Below are 16,394 nucleotides of genomic sequence, written 5' to 3' on the forward strand. Positions count from 1 at the left end.
CAAGATAGGCCACACGACTGAATCAAAGGTTTATAGGTTTAGCTCATCGTTCATTTTATCTACTGCAGAGCTATGTATGAATTTCTTATGTACATCGGCAGTTTAAAATTTTGTTTTTTTGAGTTCCATAGCTATGCGCTTGAAGAGCTTTTGGAATGACAGTAATATTTTTTCTTCTAAATATAACTTGTGCACCTATCTTTCATACATCGACTTCTATATGCTTAATAATTAATATTGAATACTATGCTACCATGTGGATCCTCGTTTAGCCAAGTAGATGCCCACAGAATTGTTATGATGGCAGAAAAATTTCTCCTCAAATGTTCCGGTTGGAAGTAATTTGAGTCATGACATTGACTGTACATTTCTGCCCATTACCTCAATGAGCAAATTTATATCAAATAAATGGATATCCAATTACAACATATTGTGGAAATGAAAAAGAATTCGTAGAGTTCCTCTATTTTTCTACCAACGTCAGGTGCTTTCTTCCGTTTTTGTCCAATTTAGCAATGAACCGATGATTGCTTGAATTGATATTCTCGGATGGTCTTTGATGTTGTTGGCTGCCTGTTCAGCTCCATAGGAATAGATATAAGGCCTAAAAATGATAAAAAAAAATGACATATTTGTTGATTGACGATCATGAAATAAGAACATATAAGGAAGTGACAATGCTGTGGCATCATTCAGTATCGACAGTGCCTCCATTCGGTTCCAACTCAAGATGGGCATTGCCTAAAACCATGCTTTCTTGTTGGGTGATTGGAGTGCTGGGTGAATCATTGGATGGGATGTTGATCCCTACAAACCCTATCATAATGGCAACAGCTCCGAAGCACTCCAATAGGTTAGGCGCTTTGCCAATGAGAGTATCCACGACTACAGCCATTGGGACTTGAACTGAGAGACCAGCAGTGGCGACAGTGGTTGTGGTTAATTGCATAGCCTTCACCCAGAGGTAATCACTGAGCACATTATCCATTAAACCTGTGTCAGCCAAATCAAAAGAAAAAATAAAATGGGAGATTCAGAGTAGAATAAACAACGGCGTGCATGTGTGCGTGCTATCAGTAAATGTAGAAATATAAAAACTTCAGTTTCTCTAAATACAATCATATATATGGAGATTCTCAATTGGATCCATGACTTGAAGAATAGTATGATTATATGTCAAATTTTATTGCTTGTTAGATGAGGTTAAGACTTTAGAAAGAGACATACTGAAGAGAAGGAAAAGAAACAGATGGAGAAGGGGTGCCAACAGAGTTTTTCTCATTATATGCTAATTACTTTGGTTCTCTATTTCTTCCTTTATAGAACTCCAAATCTTAAATGTAAACCAACTAAGAGGGTGTGAAATCTGTTTAACTTATTCCATTATTCAGAAATACTACAATTGTTACTGAGTTTTCGAGCAAATAGGAAACAGTTTATGATAAAATGGATTACAAGCATAAACATCTACATTTTCATTTTTCTATCTATAAAAAAATAGGCAACTTCAGTAAAGCTGGGTCAAAATATATATATCATCCTTCTTAACACATCAAAATAGAAAGAGTCATGACTTGAGCAACATGCATCGAAAACTAACTTCTTCTAAGAGAATTAAATCATAGAAGCTGAAATGTTAAGAGTCTAAACAAGAGTTTCTCTTTCTTAAAAGGAAGTTCCTTTTTTAAAAATAATAGTCAGGTTTGAACAAAACAAAACAAAATAAAAGATGCTCATACAGCTACGGAAACTGAAGCTTTGAGGATGAGAGTGAAATTTGCTGCAAACCTTTTCCAACAATAAGACCAAATTGTTGCCAGTTAAGCTTGTTAAATTGCTCCAATCGTGTGAGATATAAAAATAAAGCAACAGGCAGAAATATGATAAGATTAAATAGACCAATGAATCCAAGAAACTGTGCGGTGCTAACTTGACCTTCTCCTTTTTCCTCATCCGGCAACTTTTTACGAATAAGTGTGATATAAATAGAATATAGAGCAGCTGAAAAGAGAGCCAAAATGTCTCCAAAGAGAGGATTTGATGCAACCACATTGATTCCATTCTTCGAATCAGCTAGACTCACCATTATAGTTCCTCCCATGCAAAGCAGAACACCTGTTAGCTTCAGCCATGTGAATGTTTCTCCTAGGAAAGCTAAGGCAACCAAGAAGGTGAAAAGGCTCGATGTGCTGCTTAAAATAGTATTTGACTGCAAAATAATAAACACAATTAATATACTATTTCAACAAATAGGATAGATAAAATTATACAGAAAAATGATAGATAAATGAATGGTGATATTTACTGTGACAGTAGTGTACTTGAGTGAGAGATTGAAGGTTAGTTGAGCAAAGAACCAAAAGGGGCAAATCAACAAGCTGACTATAGCAATGCGAGTACGAGTCCAACGTCCCTTTGAATCCACTTGTTTACTGTGATCATCAATGAGAACAATTGGCCCTTGCTCAAAGACTGATCCATTACGGTTATACAGTATGCTATCTGGATCTTGAACGCTGACAGTAATTTCTGATGTATTTTCCACCATGACATGACTGACCACATGAGGATGAACCTTATGATCACCATCTTGTAGAAGATTTACATTCTCCAGATCATTAGATTGCTGAAGATCAGGATTACTCTTGAATGTGAACCATGATTTAAATTTTTCACTTGAATTCTCAAAATACCGACCAATTTCGACAATAGGGATGTAAATTACAAATAATGAGTTGCAGATATAAGTGACCAAGAAAGGAGAAACACCAGAGTCAACAACAGATTGTACTATATAGCTTGCAGCAATCCATATTGTGGCCACTGCAAAAATATATATCAATCCTAAAGTCCAACACCATGAATCTGCCTTCATCCACTTTCGAACTGATTCGCACAGCTGATCCATATCAGACTGACTCAGTTCATGCCATCGTCCTGGTAAAAGTCTGTATTGTTATATTTATAATGAACACTTCCACTGGTCTTTCTATTACCAATATTGATAATTATCAAAAAGAAAAAAAAATGAACTTAATGTACAATCAATTACCACATTTTTCTTTGTCCAAAGTAAATTTGATTCAGAAAAGAACTGACACATTAAAGAAAATGATTAGATATATCCCTTTGTATTTTACATAATCGTAATCTAATAAAGGAATAGCTTAGGGAAGCATATGTCCACCAACAAAGTCTTCATATATTGACAAATCGGCATGTAATGAAGTTAAATTTTGGCATACTAATCATATAGTCTCTGCAGTATCTACCTGTGAACTTCGTAGTTGAATTACTTGATCAGTAATATCCAAACCAACAACATCCAACCTTGAAGCAACCAGTGCCAGCAACCAATATTAAACTTTTTTCCTTTGGTATAATTGCTTCACTTGACATCTTAGACTCTAAAGATCATTGCATTGTGTCATGGAACACTTTCTTGACCTGAAAAAGTTAAGCAAATGACCAAGTGAAACAATTTTTAAAAGCTTAGGAGCTAAAATGATATAATTTGTGGATTTGGGCATGAAATAAAAAAAAGTAGATGTTGGTACAGAAAACATCCGACGATCGAATATGTGTTTTGATTATGTCAAAGGGTTCAAAGTTAAGTTGTCTTGTTATCTAACAAGGTTGAATGAGTTTGCAGGAAAGTCCTAAGTGTACTTAGGCAAAAGTCCTAGCTACGGTTAGGCAGGTGGAAAAACCTAGGGATGGTAACCCTAGGTCCTAGGGGGTGCTAACTCTAGGCGGAAAGTCTTTGCGGGTCGAGAGTTTCGGGCAAAAGTCCTAGGTGGAATAGGTGAGGACGCGTTCCCCGATGAGGGAACAGTAGGTGCCGGTTCAACCTAGGATTTCCGGTCAGGAATCCGAAATCAGAACCGGACAGTCCGATGACTGTCAAATACTTTATTTTACATATGTATATTGTGCTAACTTTGTTTTGTAGAGTATGTTGATTTGTTGGGCTAACGTATTTTTGTAGGAAGCCAATTGGACATCCTTGCCTCGGATGAACAGTACCTGAGGCGCCCTCCACGAAGCTTGGAGATGCCTCGGGTCGCATATAGAGACAGCCTCGCAGCAAAGCGCGAGGGTGCCCTCGTGGAGCTTGAGGGCACCCTGGACCTGGTGTGAGGGCGCCCTCCATGGGCTTGGAGGCGCTCTCAGGTGGATAGGCAGCGACTTGGTCAGAGCTCATCCACGCTGTGAATTCGACGCGGATGAGGGCACCCTCCACGGGCCTTATAAGGCAGTCTCGAGCAGTAGCTTGAAAAAACAACGACAACGCGATCTATCTTCCGTGCACTGCTCAAAGAGCCATCCGATAAAGCTGTAGCAAGACACCGACGACCTGATGCTTCGAATTTCCTATTCTTAAGTTGTTAGTATATTTTCTTACTGTACTTAATTGTTGTACTCTAAACTGTAACTTTTGCGAACTTATAGTGATTGCCCAAAGTAAACGCTCAACGAGCGTGGCCCTTGGAGTAGGAGTCGCCCCAGACTCCGAACTAAGTAAAAAACTTGATGTTTGCGTGTTTGCAATTATCTTATATATTTCCCTGCGTTTTACTCTTAATCTTCCAAAACGAAAGTGAAAGCCACGAGCGATATTCAACCCCCCTCCCCCCCCCGAGATCCAACAGTAGACTCTAGGGACAAAGTTCAATTCTCTCTATCTCCAAACCCCAACTTGCTTGATCCATTAAATATAGGGTTCCCTATCAAATCATGGTCAGCTTAATCAAATTAGTAGTTGACTTGAAAAGCAGGTTGAATCCAGCTTGAAAAGCAAGTCCAAAATGAACCTAAAAAATTGCACTTAAAAAAAATTCGACTAAGACCTGATAACCTAGTAGTGGTTCCCTAACCAAATTGAGTGGGTGCAACTATATCAGAAATATGGTTGTTCTTGTGTTAATTAATGGTGTCAAAAATATTCTTAACTGCATTTTTGTTATCCATTGAGTTGTAGAATTGCATTTCCATTTTTGTTTGGCATCAATTAGCCCAACTCCCAATTGGTGGCTCAGCCCCTGGCATAGCCTCCCAACAAGACCACCAATTAGTCCTAATTCAGACAACCTTGTAACTAAGTTAAGCAATTCCATGAATCACAACTCAAAGTAATCCATAGCACATTAGAAGTCCACAAGCCCATTTTATTCAAACGATATGAGTTTCTGAAATTCAAGCACCGACATGCATTCTTCTCCAGTTGATGCATATTTAGAAGCGAATTCAAACAAATCTAAAACGACTTTACAGTATTGTCTTGTTCACCTACCTTGATATCCACAGATTATCCTTCATCCTTCATATAAATTCAACGAATAGAAAGAATCAAATAATAGGAAACTGATCGAATTCAATTTTGTTTCAATAGTTAATGACACTAATAGATTTTTTTCACAAAGAAAACAAAATTAGTACTTACAAAGAAGGAAATCCTTACAAAATAAAGATGCAGAAAGAACAATAACTACACCGCCAGTGGTTGCTCTTACTACCTACAGCTGAATACATGAACTTAAATACTTGTATAAAAAAGAAAGATACAAAGAAATTAGTTCCTTATGGCCCTGATTCTGTCCATAACAGGTACCTATACATGATTGCAGTTATTCTCGCTGACGTGAATATCAATAGTTAGCCAACATACTCAAGTAATAACTTGTATACCAAAAAGATGCAATAGTTGTACGCGAAATAGGATGGAACGTTATCAATCGCACGAAACCCTTAAACTCATTCATCTTCAAATTAAAGCATAGAAGAGTGGTAGAGGTTTACCTCCGATCTGTAACCAAAAAAATATATAAGGGAAATCCAACAGCGATGAAGAGACGGCAGACGATCAGCACAATTCAGGAGTGGCAATCGGTGGATTCCCCTCCGGAGATGATGATAGATGACGATTAGCGATGATGGCAAGCGTGCGTCGCCGGAACAAGAAAAACAGTAGATGGTATTCGCCAATGAATCCAAAACGATTCAGTGGATCTAGGAATGCGATCAGAAGAAGGGATTAGAGGGGATCCGAAGAGATGAGTTCGGCGAAAAACGTCGCGAGATCTTCTAGTCGGAGAGAAACAGCTTGGGTTCCGAGAAGCAGTTAACGGACGATTGAAAATAACAAAAATATGGATCGAACGGTTACACTAGTTTAATGTAGAAATAAATATAGCAATCGAACGGTTAATAATGGATCTCACTTTTATCTGCAATTCCAAGCTGGATAAAAAAATAATAATGTTAATAAAACTAATTATAACATCGAATAAAATAACAGAAATCTTGAATTTCCAAATGTATTTTAAAAAAAAATTAAGCACAATTTAATAAGATTTCAAATTCTTTAAAAGAATTTTAAAACACCTTTGATATTCAAACTTGTATTAGAGAAATAAAACGATTTTTATAAAAAATGTTAAATGATAAATCATTCTGAAAAGAATAGAATTTCTCAGTAGGAATATATTTAGAGAGACAAATTCCGATTTGTTTCTAAAAGTTATTAACTTTTAACAGACATTTTTAATTATGACTTATAAATTTAGAGACAACTCATTAATTATTTTTTAAAAATATTATTAACTTTCAGATAACTTTTAGAGGAGGTGATTGCCTCTGTCAATATTTTAAAGGAAAATTATTAACTATTGCGGTGATGATTTTTATTAGTCTTATAATCTTTCTGTTATATGCTTTGTATCCATTTTACGACCAAGACCAAGTCCAATAGGGGAAGCAGTTCTATTTAGTCAAATTCATTGTGTTATTCAGATTGAAAAAAATAATATGAGGGAGTATACAAATAATTATATAATTTTAAAATAAATTGTGAGTGAATTTATATTAATCCATTTATATTTTAAATGGTGCCATTATGGGAGCTAGCCCTTTGTTCCAAATAGATCACGTGGAAGAAGAGGAAGAGAAAAAAGAGATCACGTGGAGTAATAAGATAAAGACGCACAAAATGAGAGCAAACACAAGAAAGGAGATAAAGAAGAGAAAGAAGAAGAGTTACCGTAATTCGGCGGCATGCCTACTCCAAAATAATGGCCGAAACTTTATTAGAATTCTCTCTACACAAGAAAAGCATGCATATTACATAATTCTTGTGATTATTGTTGTACAATATGTTTACAATGATCTCTATAAATAATGCATAAACCTCATACTCGGTAAAATTATAATAGAATTTTATATGAAAAATCGCAACAGAATTCTATTATGAAAAATCGTAACAGAATTCTGTTATATAAAATCGTAACAGATTTTATTACAAAAAATCTTAACAAATTTTTCTTCCATAACATCCATCGCATTAATCTCATCCAAATATGAGTCACCCGTCAACAATCTCCACCTTGATAAATATTCACCTCTTCGAAGAACATGAGTATTTGAATAAAGCCCCATCTGGATCTCTGAGTCTGAGCTTCCTTCCTCTATCATTTAGAGATATAGATTAAGTTCAAGCAATGCTTGAACTTCTCTGTGGTGCCTTTGTCAGCATGTCCGTAGAATTGTTTGCAGCATTGTTTGCAGTGTGAACCTTCTCAAGTTGAATTTCCCCGAAAGCAATCAACTCTTTTGATCTTGTTAAACCTCACATCAATTTGCTTGGTTCTCGCATGATATACCTGATTCTTTGTCAAATAGATAACATTCTGACTATCACATAACAACTTGACTCCACCTTGCTGAACATCTAGTTCTTTGACCAACCCTGTAAGCCATAAAGCTTCCTTCGCTACTTCAGCTACTGTCATGTACTCCGACACCGTAGTAGACAATGCAACAATAGATTGAATCATAGATTTCCAACAAATAGGTTTTCCTGCCACAGTGAACATGTATCCTATAGTAGATCTCCTGTTATATAAATCTTTTGCATAGTCTGCATCTACATACCCAACAACTAAAGGATTTTCCGGTTGTCTACTTAACATGATGTTATAATCAGTTCTACTTCTCAAGTATCTGAAAATCCACTTCACTACATCCCAATGTGGTCGACCAGAATTTGAGAGAAGCTAGCTTACCATATTAACTACTTACGCCAAATCTGGTCTCGTAAAAATCATGACATACATCATATAATCAACTGCACTGGCATAAGGAACCTTTGACATCTCTTAGAGCTCGTCCTCCGTCTTTGGACACTATGAACTGGATAACTTGAAGTGATGCGCCAGGGGTGTGCTCACCGACTTTGCATTCTTCATATTAAATCTATCCAACACCTTCTCCACATAGCTATGTTAAAGCAACCATAATTTCCCTGCAGCTCTATCCCTGTGAATCTTCATCCCAAGAATCTTCTTGGTCTCTCCCAAATCTTTCATGTCAAATTTCTTACTCAGTAGTCTCTTCAATTTATCAACCTCTTTCATTTTCTTCGCAACAATAAGCATGTCATCTGCGTATAGTAGTAAGAAAATCAGTGATTCATCTTCAAGGCTCTTCACATATATGCAGTAGTCATACTCACATCTTCTATATCCATTTTGAATCATGTATGAATCAAAACGTTTATACCATTGCCTAGGAGATTATTTCAATTCATAGAGTGATTTCTTCAACTTGCAAACCAACCACTCTTGTCCGGGCTGACTAAATCCTTCAGGTTGTGACATAAAAATCTAGTCTTCTAAATTTCCATGAAGAAATGTCATCTTCAAATCCATTTGCTCCAACTACAAATCGTGATTTGCCACCAAAGTCAACACCGCTCTAATTGACGTATGTCTTACCACTGGAGAGAAAATTTCTTCATAGTCAATCTCTTTTTTCTGTGAATACCCCTCTGCTACCAATCGAATCTTGAACTTCACTTCTTCTCCCTCTGGCATTGCTTCTTTCTTTTTGAATATCCACTTGCACCCTATAGCTTTCTCTCCTTCAGGAAGTTCCACTAGATCCCACGTTTGGTTCTTATGCAACGACTCCATCTCCTCTGCCATAGCACCCGTCCACTTATATTTCTCAGAGCTGTGTATCGCCTCCTGAAAAGATGTAGGGTCTCCGCTACTAGTGATAAGCGCATAAAATATCAAGTCTTCGAATCCATATCTGATGGGTGGTTTTACGACTCGTCTTGTTTTGCCACCAGCTATAGTGCGATGCTCCGTGTGCTCTGAGCTAGAATCATCAGAGTTATGAGTCTCTAGCTCCACCTACATAACATTTTTCTCCATGTTGCTTTGTGGTGTTTCCTTTCCTTCTTCCTGAGCACGTTGTAGCATAGTTTTCTTTTCAAACACCACATCTCTGCTGATCACCACCTTATTTGCCTTAGGATCTCAAAACTTGAAGCCTTTAACTCCTTTCTGATACCCCAGAAAAATGCACTGCTTTGACTTCGTATCCAGCTTTGATATTTCCTCACTAGATATGTGCATATAGGCTGGACATCCAAAAACTAGAAGATAAGAGTAATCTACTTGATTCCCTGTCTATACTTCCTCTGATACTTTGCCTTCTAGTGCTGCCCTTAGTGATCTATTAATGAGATAACATGTCATGTTAAGCGCTTCACCCATAAATTCTTTGCAAGCCCTGCATTCAGCCTGAGACATCTTGCCTTCTCAATGATTGTCCTGTTCAACCTTTTCGCTACCTCGTTCTGTTGAGGTGTCCTGCGAACTGAGAAATGTCTCATTATCTCATGCTACTCACAAAATTCCTAAAACTTTAAATTTGTGTACTCGGTCCCATTGTTTGGCCTAAGGCATTTAATTTTTCTTCCGGTCTGATTCTCCACTTCAGTTTTCCATAATTTAAAATTTGCAAAAATTTCCGACTTGTGACATATAGAGTATACCCAGACCTTTCGTGAGAAGTCAACAGTAAAACTCACAAAATACAAGTGCCCTCCAACACTGGCTGGTCCTAGAGATCCGTATGTACGTAGTCCAGAGTCCCCTACGTCTTGTTTGTCGCCGTCTTGAATTGTACTTTGCTTTATTTTCTAAGAACACAAAATTTACAGAATTCAAGTTTGCAGGTTGATCCGGTGGTAAGGACGGGGGACCCTCATGGGCGGAGGGTCAAAGACGCGTGGAGGTCAACCCCAAGTTCACGCCGAACGGAAGCATGCCGGGCCGAACGGAATGATGCTGGGCCGAACGGAAGGATGACGCGCCGAACGGAAGCATGCCGGGCCGAACGGAAGGGTGCTGGGCCGAACGGAAGGATGACGCGCCGAACGGAAGCATGCCTGGCCGAACGGAAGCATGCCGAGCCGAACGGAAGGGTGCTGGGCCGAACGGAAGGATGTCGCGCCGAACGGAAGCATGTCGGGTCGAGCGGAAGCATGCTGGGCAGAACGGAAGGATGCCGCGCCGAACGGAAGGATGTCGCGCCGAACGGAAGCATGTCGCGCCGAACGGAAGCATGTCGCGCCGAACGGAAGCATGCCGGGCCGAACGTAAGGATGCCGGGCCGCCTTACATTCGGCCAGGAGCTTCCCGGGCCGGACAGAAGGCAACCCGACCATGGGCGGGTTTCCGACGCTCATAGTGAAAAGGGTCACCGGGCCGAGCGGATAGCCCGCTCGGCCGAAGCATAAAGCATCGTTGCTGTGGAACACTCTCAGCTGAGCACCCGGTCGGACCGATACTTACGCCCGGTCGGACCTATGCCTGCCGAGCGGATGAATGCTTGGCGTCAGGAAAAAGGAGACAAGGGCAAGGGGACATTAGGGAACATCATTTTCTGACAGCAGGCATGTTCGACGACCAGGCCATACATAGAATCGTACGACGGAAGGACCTGCTGTCCCATCAAAGAGGTGATCAGACTGTATAGTATGGTGTCAGGCATGTTCCTCTGACAAGCCCATGCTAAGGTATGGTACCAGGACACGTGTACGCCTCGGTAGGTGTGCCAGAGCCTCCCCACAGCTCTATATAAGAGCCTTCATACTTCGCTGGAGGTATGCGTTCTTAGATATTCGAAGCCACCTCTTTGTTGCCCACTTTCCTGACTTGAGTGTCGGAGGGTCGTCGCTGGGAACCCCTTCCCGACCCGACTTCTTTGTAGGTTCGCCGGAGCGTCGTCCGACCGGCCGAAGATCTACGTCAGCGACAAGGAGAGCACCACGTGCCCAGCGTCCGTTGATTCAGCGATTCGGACAGGATCACATGTCTTGACACCCTTCAACAAATCTCTCTTGTGAAGTTCTTGTTGGAGCAATATCCCTTAGGTCAAGGTTGACCTGGTTGACCAAGCTTGAGTCTTGGTCATGGTTTCAATGTTTGCCAATACATGCAGACGACACATGAACAATGCAGGTGCAGTTGTTCATGTGGAGAGATTGTTTGGTGTAATTCTCCTCTGATCAGGGTCTGATCAGGTTGGTTGAAGAAGAGTCAAGTAGGTCAAGGTTGACTAGATACTTGACTGGGAAGTCCTAACTGGGATGTTAAACAGAAGGAAAATCCTGGTGAGTGAAGCTGGGTGAAAGACCTAGCGAGTGAAGCTAGGCAAAGAGAAAATCCTGGTGAGTGAAGCCAGGTGAAAGTCCTAGTGAGTGAAGCTAGGCAGGAGAAAATCTTGGTGAGTGAAGCCAGGTGAAAGTCCTAGTGAGTGAAGCTAGGCAGTATGAAAATCTTGGTGAGTGAAGCCAAGTGAAAGCCCTGGTGAGTGAAGCCAGGCAGATGGTGAAAGTCCTAGTGAGTGAAGCTAGGCAGTTGAAAATCCTGGTGAGTGAAGCCAGACAGATAAGAAGTCCTGGTGAGTGAAGCCATGCACGGAGAAAATCCAGATGGGTCAAGGTTGACCAGACATCTGGTGAAAGTTCAAGTAGGTAAAAAGAGATTGACCGGATACTTGACACAAGGAGAAAAGTCCAAGTGGGTCAAATGGATTGACCAGACACTTGGTGAGGGAGTCCTAATAGATCAAGGGTGATAAGATGCTAGGCATGATGTACCAACAGGTCATGGATTGACCGAATGTTGGTTTGGGGGACTTAGGACTTGGTTTTGGGCAAAAACTAATGTCTGGATCGATCAGCCGATCGATTGGCTGATGCCAAATCGATCAGCCGATCGATTGGGAAGGTCCCCGCGACAAGCCTCGAGTGGGCAAGTCGCAGAGCGCACAGAACGTCTCTGAATCAATCCAAAGACCCCAATCATCAGTGGATCGATTGGGGTGGCGCGTTTTTACGTGATAAAGGCTGGATCGATCAGCCGATCGATCCAGGAATTTGCCGCAGAGCACAGAGGCACTCTGGATCGATCCATTGATCAATCCAAAGCCTCCCTGATCGATTGGGAGCAATCCAATCTGCTCCCAATCGATCGGGATCCGACCGTTGGCGCAAATAAAGGCTGCAGGCGTGCGATTCCTTCGTAAGAACTCTCGACCACTTCTCCCGATCTTCACCAGCGATCACAGAGCTTCTCCACAGGGTTCTCACCGCCAGTTCTTGAAGTTCTTGGAGGTTTTTCCAAGTCAAGAGACGGATCTACAGAAAGAGGAAGAAAGCTAGGGTTAGGGTTTTCTATACTCATTGTAAGCTTTTGCTTGTATTTGTGTATCCTTTCCCTTTCTCCTTATAGTGTGAACTTATAGGGTTTCTCCGCCTTCGGTAGTTACCGAAAAGGAGTGTTTATTAGTGGAGGTGTGTGTGAGTGTGTGGATCCTTGGACTAGTCACCTCTTTTGGAGGTGGATACCAAGTAAATCTACTTGTTAGCGTTGTGTGTGTTGTTTCTTGTATATTTCCGCTGCACATCTTTGAAGAAACAAGCAACGCCGACCGCGAGCACGCGACGAGCTATTCACCCCCCCTCTAGCTACATTTCGGTCCCAACAAGTGGTATCAGAGCGAGGCCGCTCTTCACCAGAATCATCGCCGGAAGGGGCAAACAAAACAAGCAAAGCTAGAGGGTGAAGAAGTTGGAGCAAATTCATCAAATTCAAAGAATTCAAGAAGCTCAACTTCAAGATGCAATTCCAAGATGGACTTGGATTTGACACAAGGGTGGCTCCACCATACGTTTCAACAAGCTTCGATCTTTGGAAATCGAGGATCAAAATTTTCTTAATGGTGGAGATAGAGCAATGGTTTGCTCTCATGGAAGGATTCGAAGCTCCAACAAATTCCAAATGCAAAGTCCTCAAGAAAAGCAAATGGAGCCAAGAACAAATCCAAAGATGTGAGGTCAATGATAAAGTGACCAAGCTTTTGGTCAATCTATTGCCTAGCCACATTCTTGGAAAAATTGGAGAGTTCAAGGATGTCAATGAGCTTTGGAGCAAGTTGGCAACTATTCATGAGATCCCCTCCACTGTACCAGACCAAGAAGAATCCAAAGAGGGTGACTCATTGGAGCAAGACCAAGAGGAGGAGAATTCCGAAGTTGAGAGGTGCTCAACTTCCGTAGAAGAGGTCCAAGAAGCTTCATCCTCAAAGGAGTGAAATCAAAAGAGCAAGGAAGGAGCATATTCCTTGTTTCATGCACAAGAGGATGAAGAAGAAGGTGAATCCTCCACCTCTAGGATTAAGGGCGAGCGACCTTCGGTGGCACCGGATCAAGAACAAGAAGAAGCCTCCACATTCGGGTCAAAATAAGAAGAGGATGAAGTAGCTTTCACCTCCACAAGTCAAGTCAAATCTAATGGAGGATCATCACTATCGGATCAAGAGGAAGCCTCTACATCCACGTCACATGGAGGACCAAGTGCCATCCCTACATGTGAAGGTAAAAATATCTCAATTAATAATAAAAATCATATTATATGTTTTGAGTGTAGAGAGTGTTGGTGTGGGAAGCATCCGACGATCGAACTCGTGTTTTGTTAATGGCAAAGAATTCAAAGTTAAGATGTTTTGTAATCTAATAAGTCTGCTTGAGAATGTCAGGAAAGTCCTAGCTGCGGTTAGGCAAAAGGGAAAACCCTAGGGGGTGGTAACCCTAGGTCATAGGGGGTGGTAACCCTATGCGGAAAGTCTTGGCAGGTAGATAGCTTCAGGCAAAAGTCCTAGGGAGTGGTAACCCTAGGTGGAAAGTCCTGGTGTCGCGAACCAGGTGAAAGTCTGGACTAGCCGGGAAGCGGATGTCCAGCAGAAAGTCCGGAAGCATCGAGTGCTGAGCAAAAGTCCAGTCGATCTGGAGGATCGACTGGCAACAGGTAAATCTCCTGAGTGGAGTAGGTGAGGACGCGTTCCCCGTAGAGGGAACCGTAGGCGTCGGGTCGACTTAGGGTTTTCGGTCGGAAACCCAAAGTCAGACTCGGACAGTCTGGAGACAGTCTATACTTCTTTTATAATGTTTATTGTGCTAACTTTGTGTTGCAGGATAGTGTTTGGGACTAACATATCTTGCAGGTGCAAAGGAGCAACCTAAAGCCTCGGATGAATAGTGTCCGAGGCGCCTCCATGGAGCTTGGAGGCGCCTCGGGTGCAAAAGCTGAGCTGGCTGCGAAGCATCACTGGAGACGCCTTGAAGCAGGCAGAAGGCGCCTTGGAAGGCGCCTTAAGAGGGCTATAAGGCGCCTTGAGAGGATGAAGTTCGACCAGATCAAGTTTGATCCGTGCGGAAGAATCGGCAGCATGGAGGCGCCTTGAACAGCCTTCAAGGCGCCTTGAACACCCTTTATAAGGGGGTTTCGACCAGCACTTCAATATATCAAGTCTTAAGTGATTCAAGTGCTACGTGCTGCTCCAAACGACGTTCCGAAGTGCTGCTACTTGTGCCCGACGACCAGGAGCTCCGAATCTTCATTTCTTTGTTGTTGGTATAATTATTTACTGTCGTTTATTGTACTTCAACTTGTAATCTTTTATCGAGCTTATAGTTTTTGCCCACCGGAAGCGATCAAGGATCACGGGCCTTCGAGTAGGAGTCGCTTTAGGCTCCGAACGAAGTAAACGACCGTGTCTCTGTGTTTGTGTTTATTTACATTTTCCGCTGCGTATTTTACTCCGATAGTTTTACGAATCGAACGAAATAGCCACGAGCGCTATTCACCCCCCCTCTAGCGCGGTCTCGATCCAACAATTGGTATCAGAGCGGGGTCGTCTTGAATCAGTGCAACCACTATTCGAGACAATTTTTTTTTTGTGGTTTTGTTCGGAGTCGATTAGAATTTAGCCTCATAGCTATATTCTAATTTATTTTCACGAATCGATTTTCTACTCAAAGTTGGTCAATACCACTTGAGCCTGTTATTCTTTTTCCTCTTCCCACACTAATAATCCAAGACTCAGTCTTGGAATAGATCTTGTTGTTTTTGTTCTTTTAGATCTGAATGGCCCAACAAGAAGGATATAGCACCGTTCGTCCCCCACTATTTTCCGGAGAAGACTTCGGATATTGGAAGGGGCGAATGGAGATATATCTGAAGATCCAGTTCGACACCTGGATGATCGTCAAAACAGGACTGGAACTGCCAACTGGTACCGACGGTAAGCCCACATCCTGTGAAAATTGGGAGCCAGCATTTATCAAAAAGGTGGAAGCCGACGCAAAAGCCACCTGCACCATCCAATGCGGTCTTACCAAAGAAGAGCTCAACAGAGTCGGTCCATTCTCCTCCGCAAAGGAACTATGGGAGAAACTGATCGAACTTCACGAAGGCACCTCGGAAACCAAGGTAAGTAAGCGTGATTTGTTACTAAATAAACTGTACAATTTGAAAATGCAGGAAGGCGAGACGGCAAGCTCTTTGCACGCCCGAATTCAAGATATCCTGAATTCTCTACATGGAATCGGGCAGAAGGTAGAAAACAGAGACATAATAAGGTATGCCCTTAACTCATTCCCTAGGAGTACACTATGAGCATCAATGGTAGATGCCTATAAAGTCTCTAAGGATTTGTCCTCCTTAAAATTAGACGAATTATTTAGTGAGTTTGAACTCCATGAACAAACTAATGCACAACCATCCGAGAAAGGGATTGCTTTGGTTGCAGGAACGAGTCGAGCACGGGAATCAAGAGGACGACGAAAAGTTGAATCAGAATCAGAAGATGAACCCGATTTAGAAGATTCAGAAGATGAACTGGCCAGCGAATTTGTGAATCTTGTAAATAAACTCTACAAGAAGAAGAAGGACTTCAACAAGAAAGATCTGAAGAAGGCAGTTCAATCCAAGGAGGCTCAACAGAACTCAAAGACAAAGTTCGAAGTCACTTGCTACGGGTGCAACCAAAAGGGGCATATAAAAGCCAACTGCCCAAATCAAAAGGAAGCCAAGAAGCAAAGAAGAAGGAAAGTCCTAAAGGCAACCTGGGACGAATCCTCTTCGGAGGACGAAGACGACGAACTCGACCAAACGAGTCTACTCGCATTGATGGCCCGGGACCAGATCAGCGAATCCGAGAGCGAGTCAGAAGCCGACTCCGAGCAAAGTCACGGATCC

The 16,394-nt window shown here is 41.6% G+C and overlaps 1 protein-coding gene across 3 annotated transcripts; it reads right to left on the reverse strand.

Annotated features, from left to right (window-relative positions):
• Positions 1–312: 312 nt before the first annotated feature.
• On the reverse strand, positions 313–6,133 carry LOC121982546 (thiamine-repressible mitochondrial transport protein THI74-like). Of its 3 annotated transcripts, XM_042535704.1 has the most exons (6): positions 5,800–6,133; positions 3,273–3,447; positions 3,053–3,094; positions 2,306–2,937; positions 1,789–2,209; positions 313–993 (listed from the first exon to the last, which is right to left on the reverse strand). In XM_042535704.1, the coding sequence occupies exons 4-6, from the start codon at positions 2,906–2,908 to the stop codon at positions 689–691; spliced, it is 1,329 nt and encodes a 442-aa protein (XP_042391638.1). In that variant the 5' UTR covers positions 2,909–2,937; positions 3,053–3,094; positions 3,273–3,447; positions 5,800–6,133; the 3' UTR covers positions 313–688. The 3 variants fall into 3 exon arrangements, with proteins under 3 accessions (XP_042391638.1, XP_042391646.1, XP_042391632.1); XM_042535712.1 differs by lacking the exon at positions 3,053–3,094 and having other exon boundaries at positions 2,306–2,948; XM_042535698.1 differs by lacking the exon at positions 3,053–3,094 and having other exon boundaries at positions 5,800–6,132.
• Positions 6,134–16,394: the final 10,261 nt, after the last annotated feature.

The sequence above is a fragment of the Zingiber officinale genome, chromosome 1B, assembly GCF_018446385.1.
Source record: "Zingiber officinale cultivar Zhangliang chromosome 1B, Zo_v1.1, whole genome shotgun sequence".
NCBI lineage: Eukaryota > Viridiplantae > Streptophyta > Magnoliopsida > Zingiberales > Zingiberaceae > Zingiber > Zingiber officinale.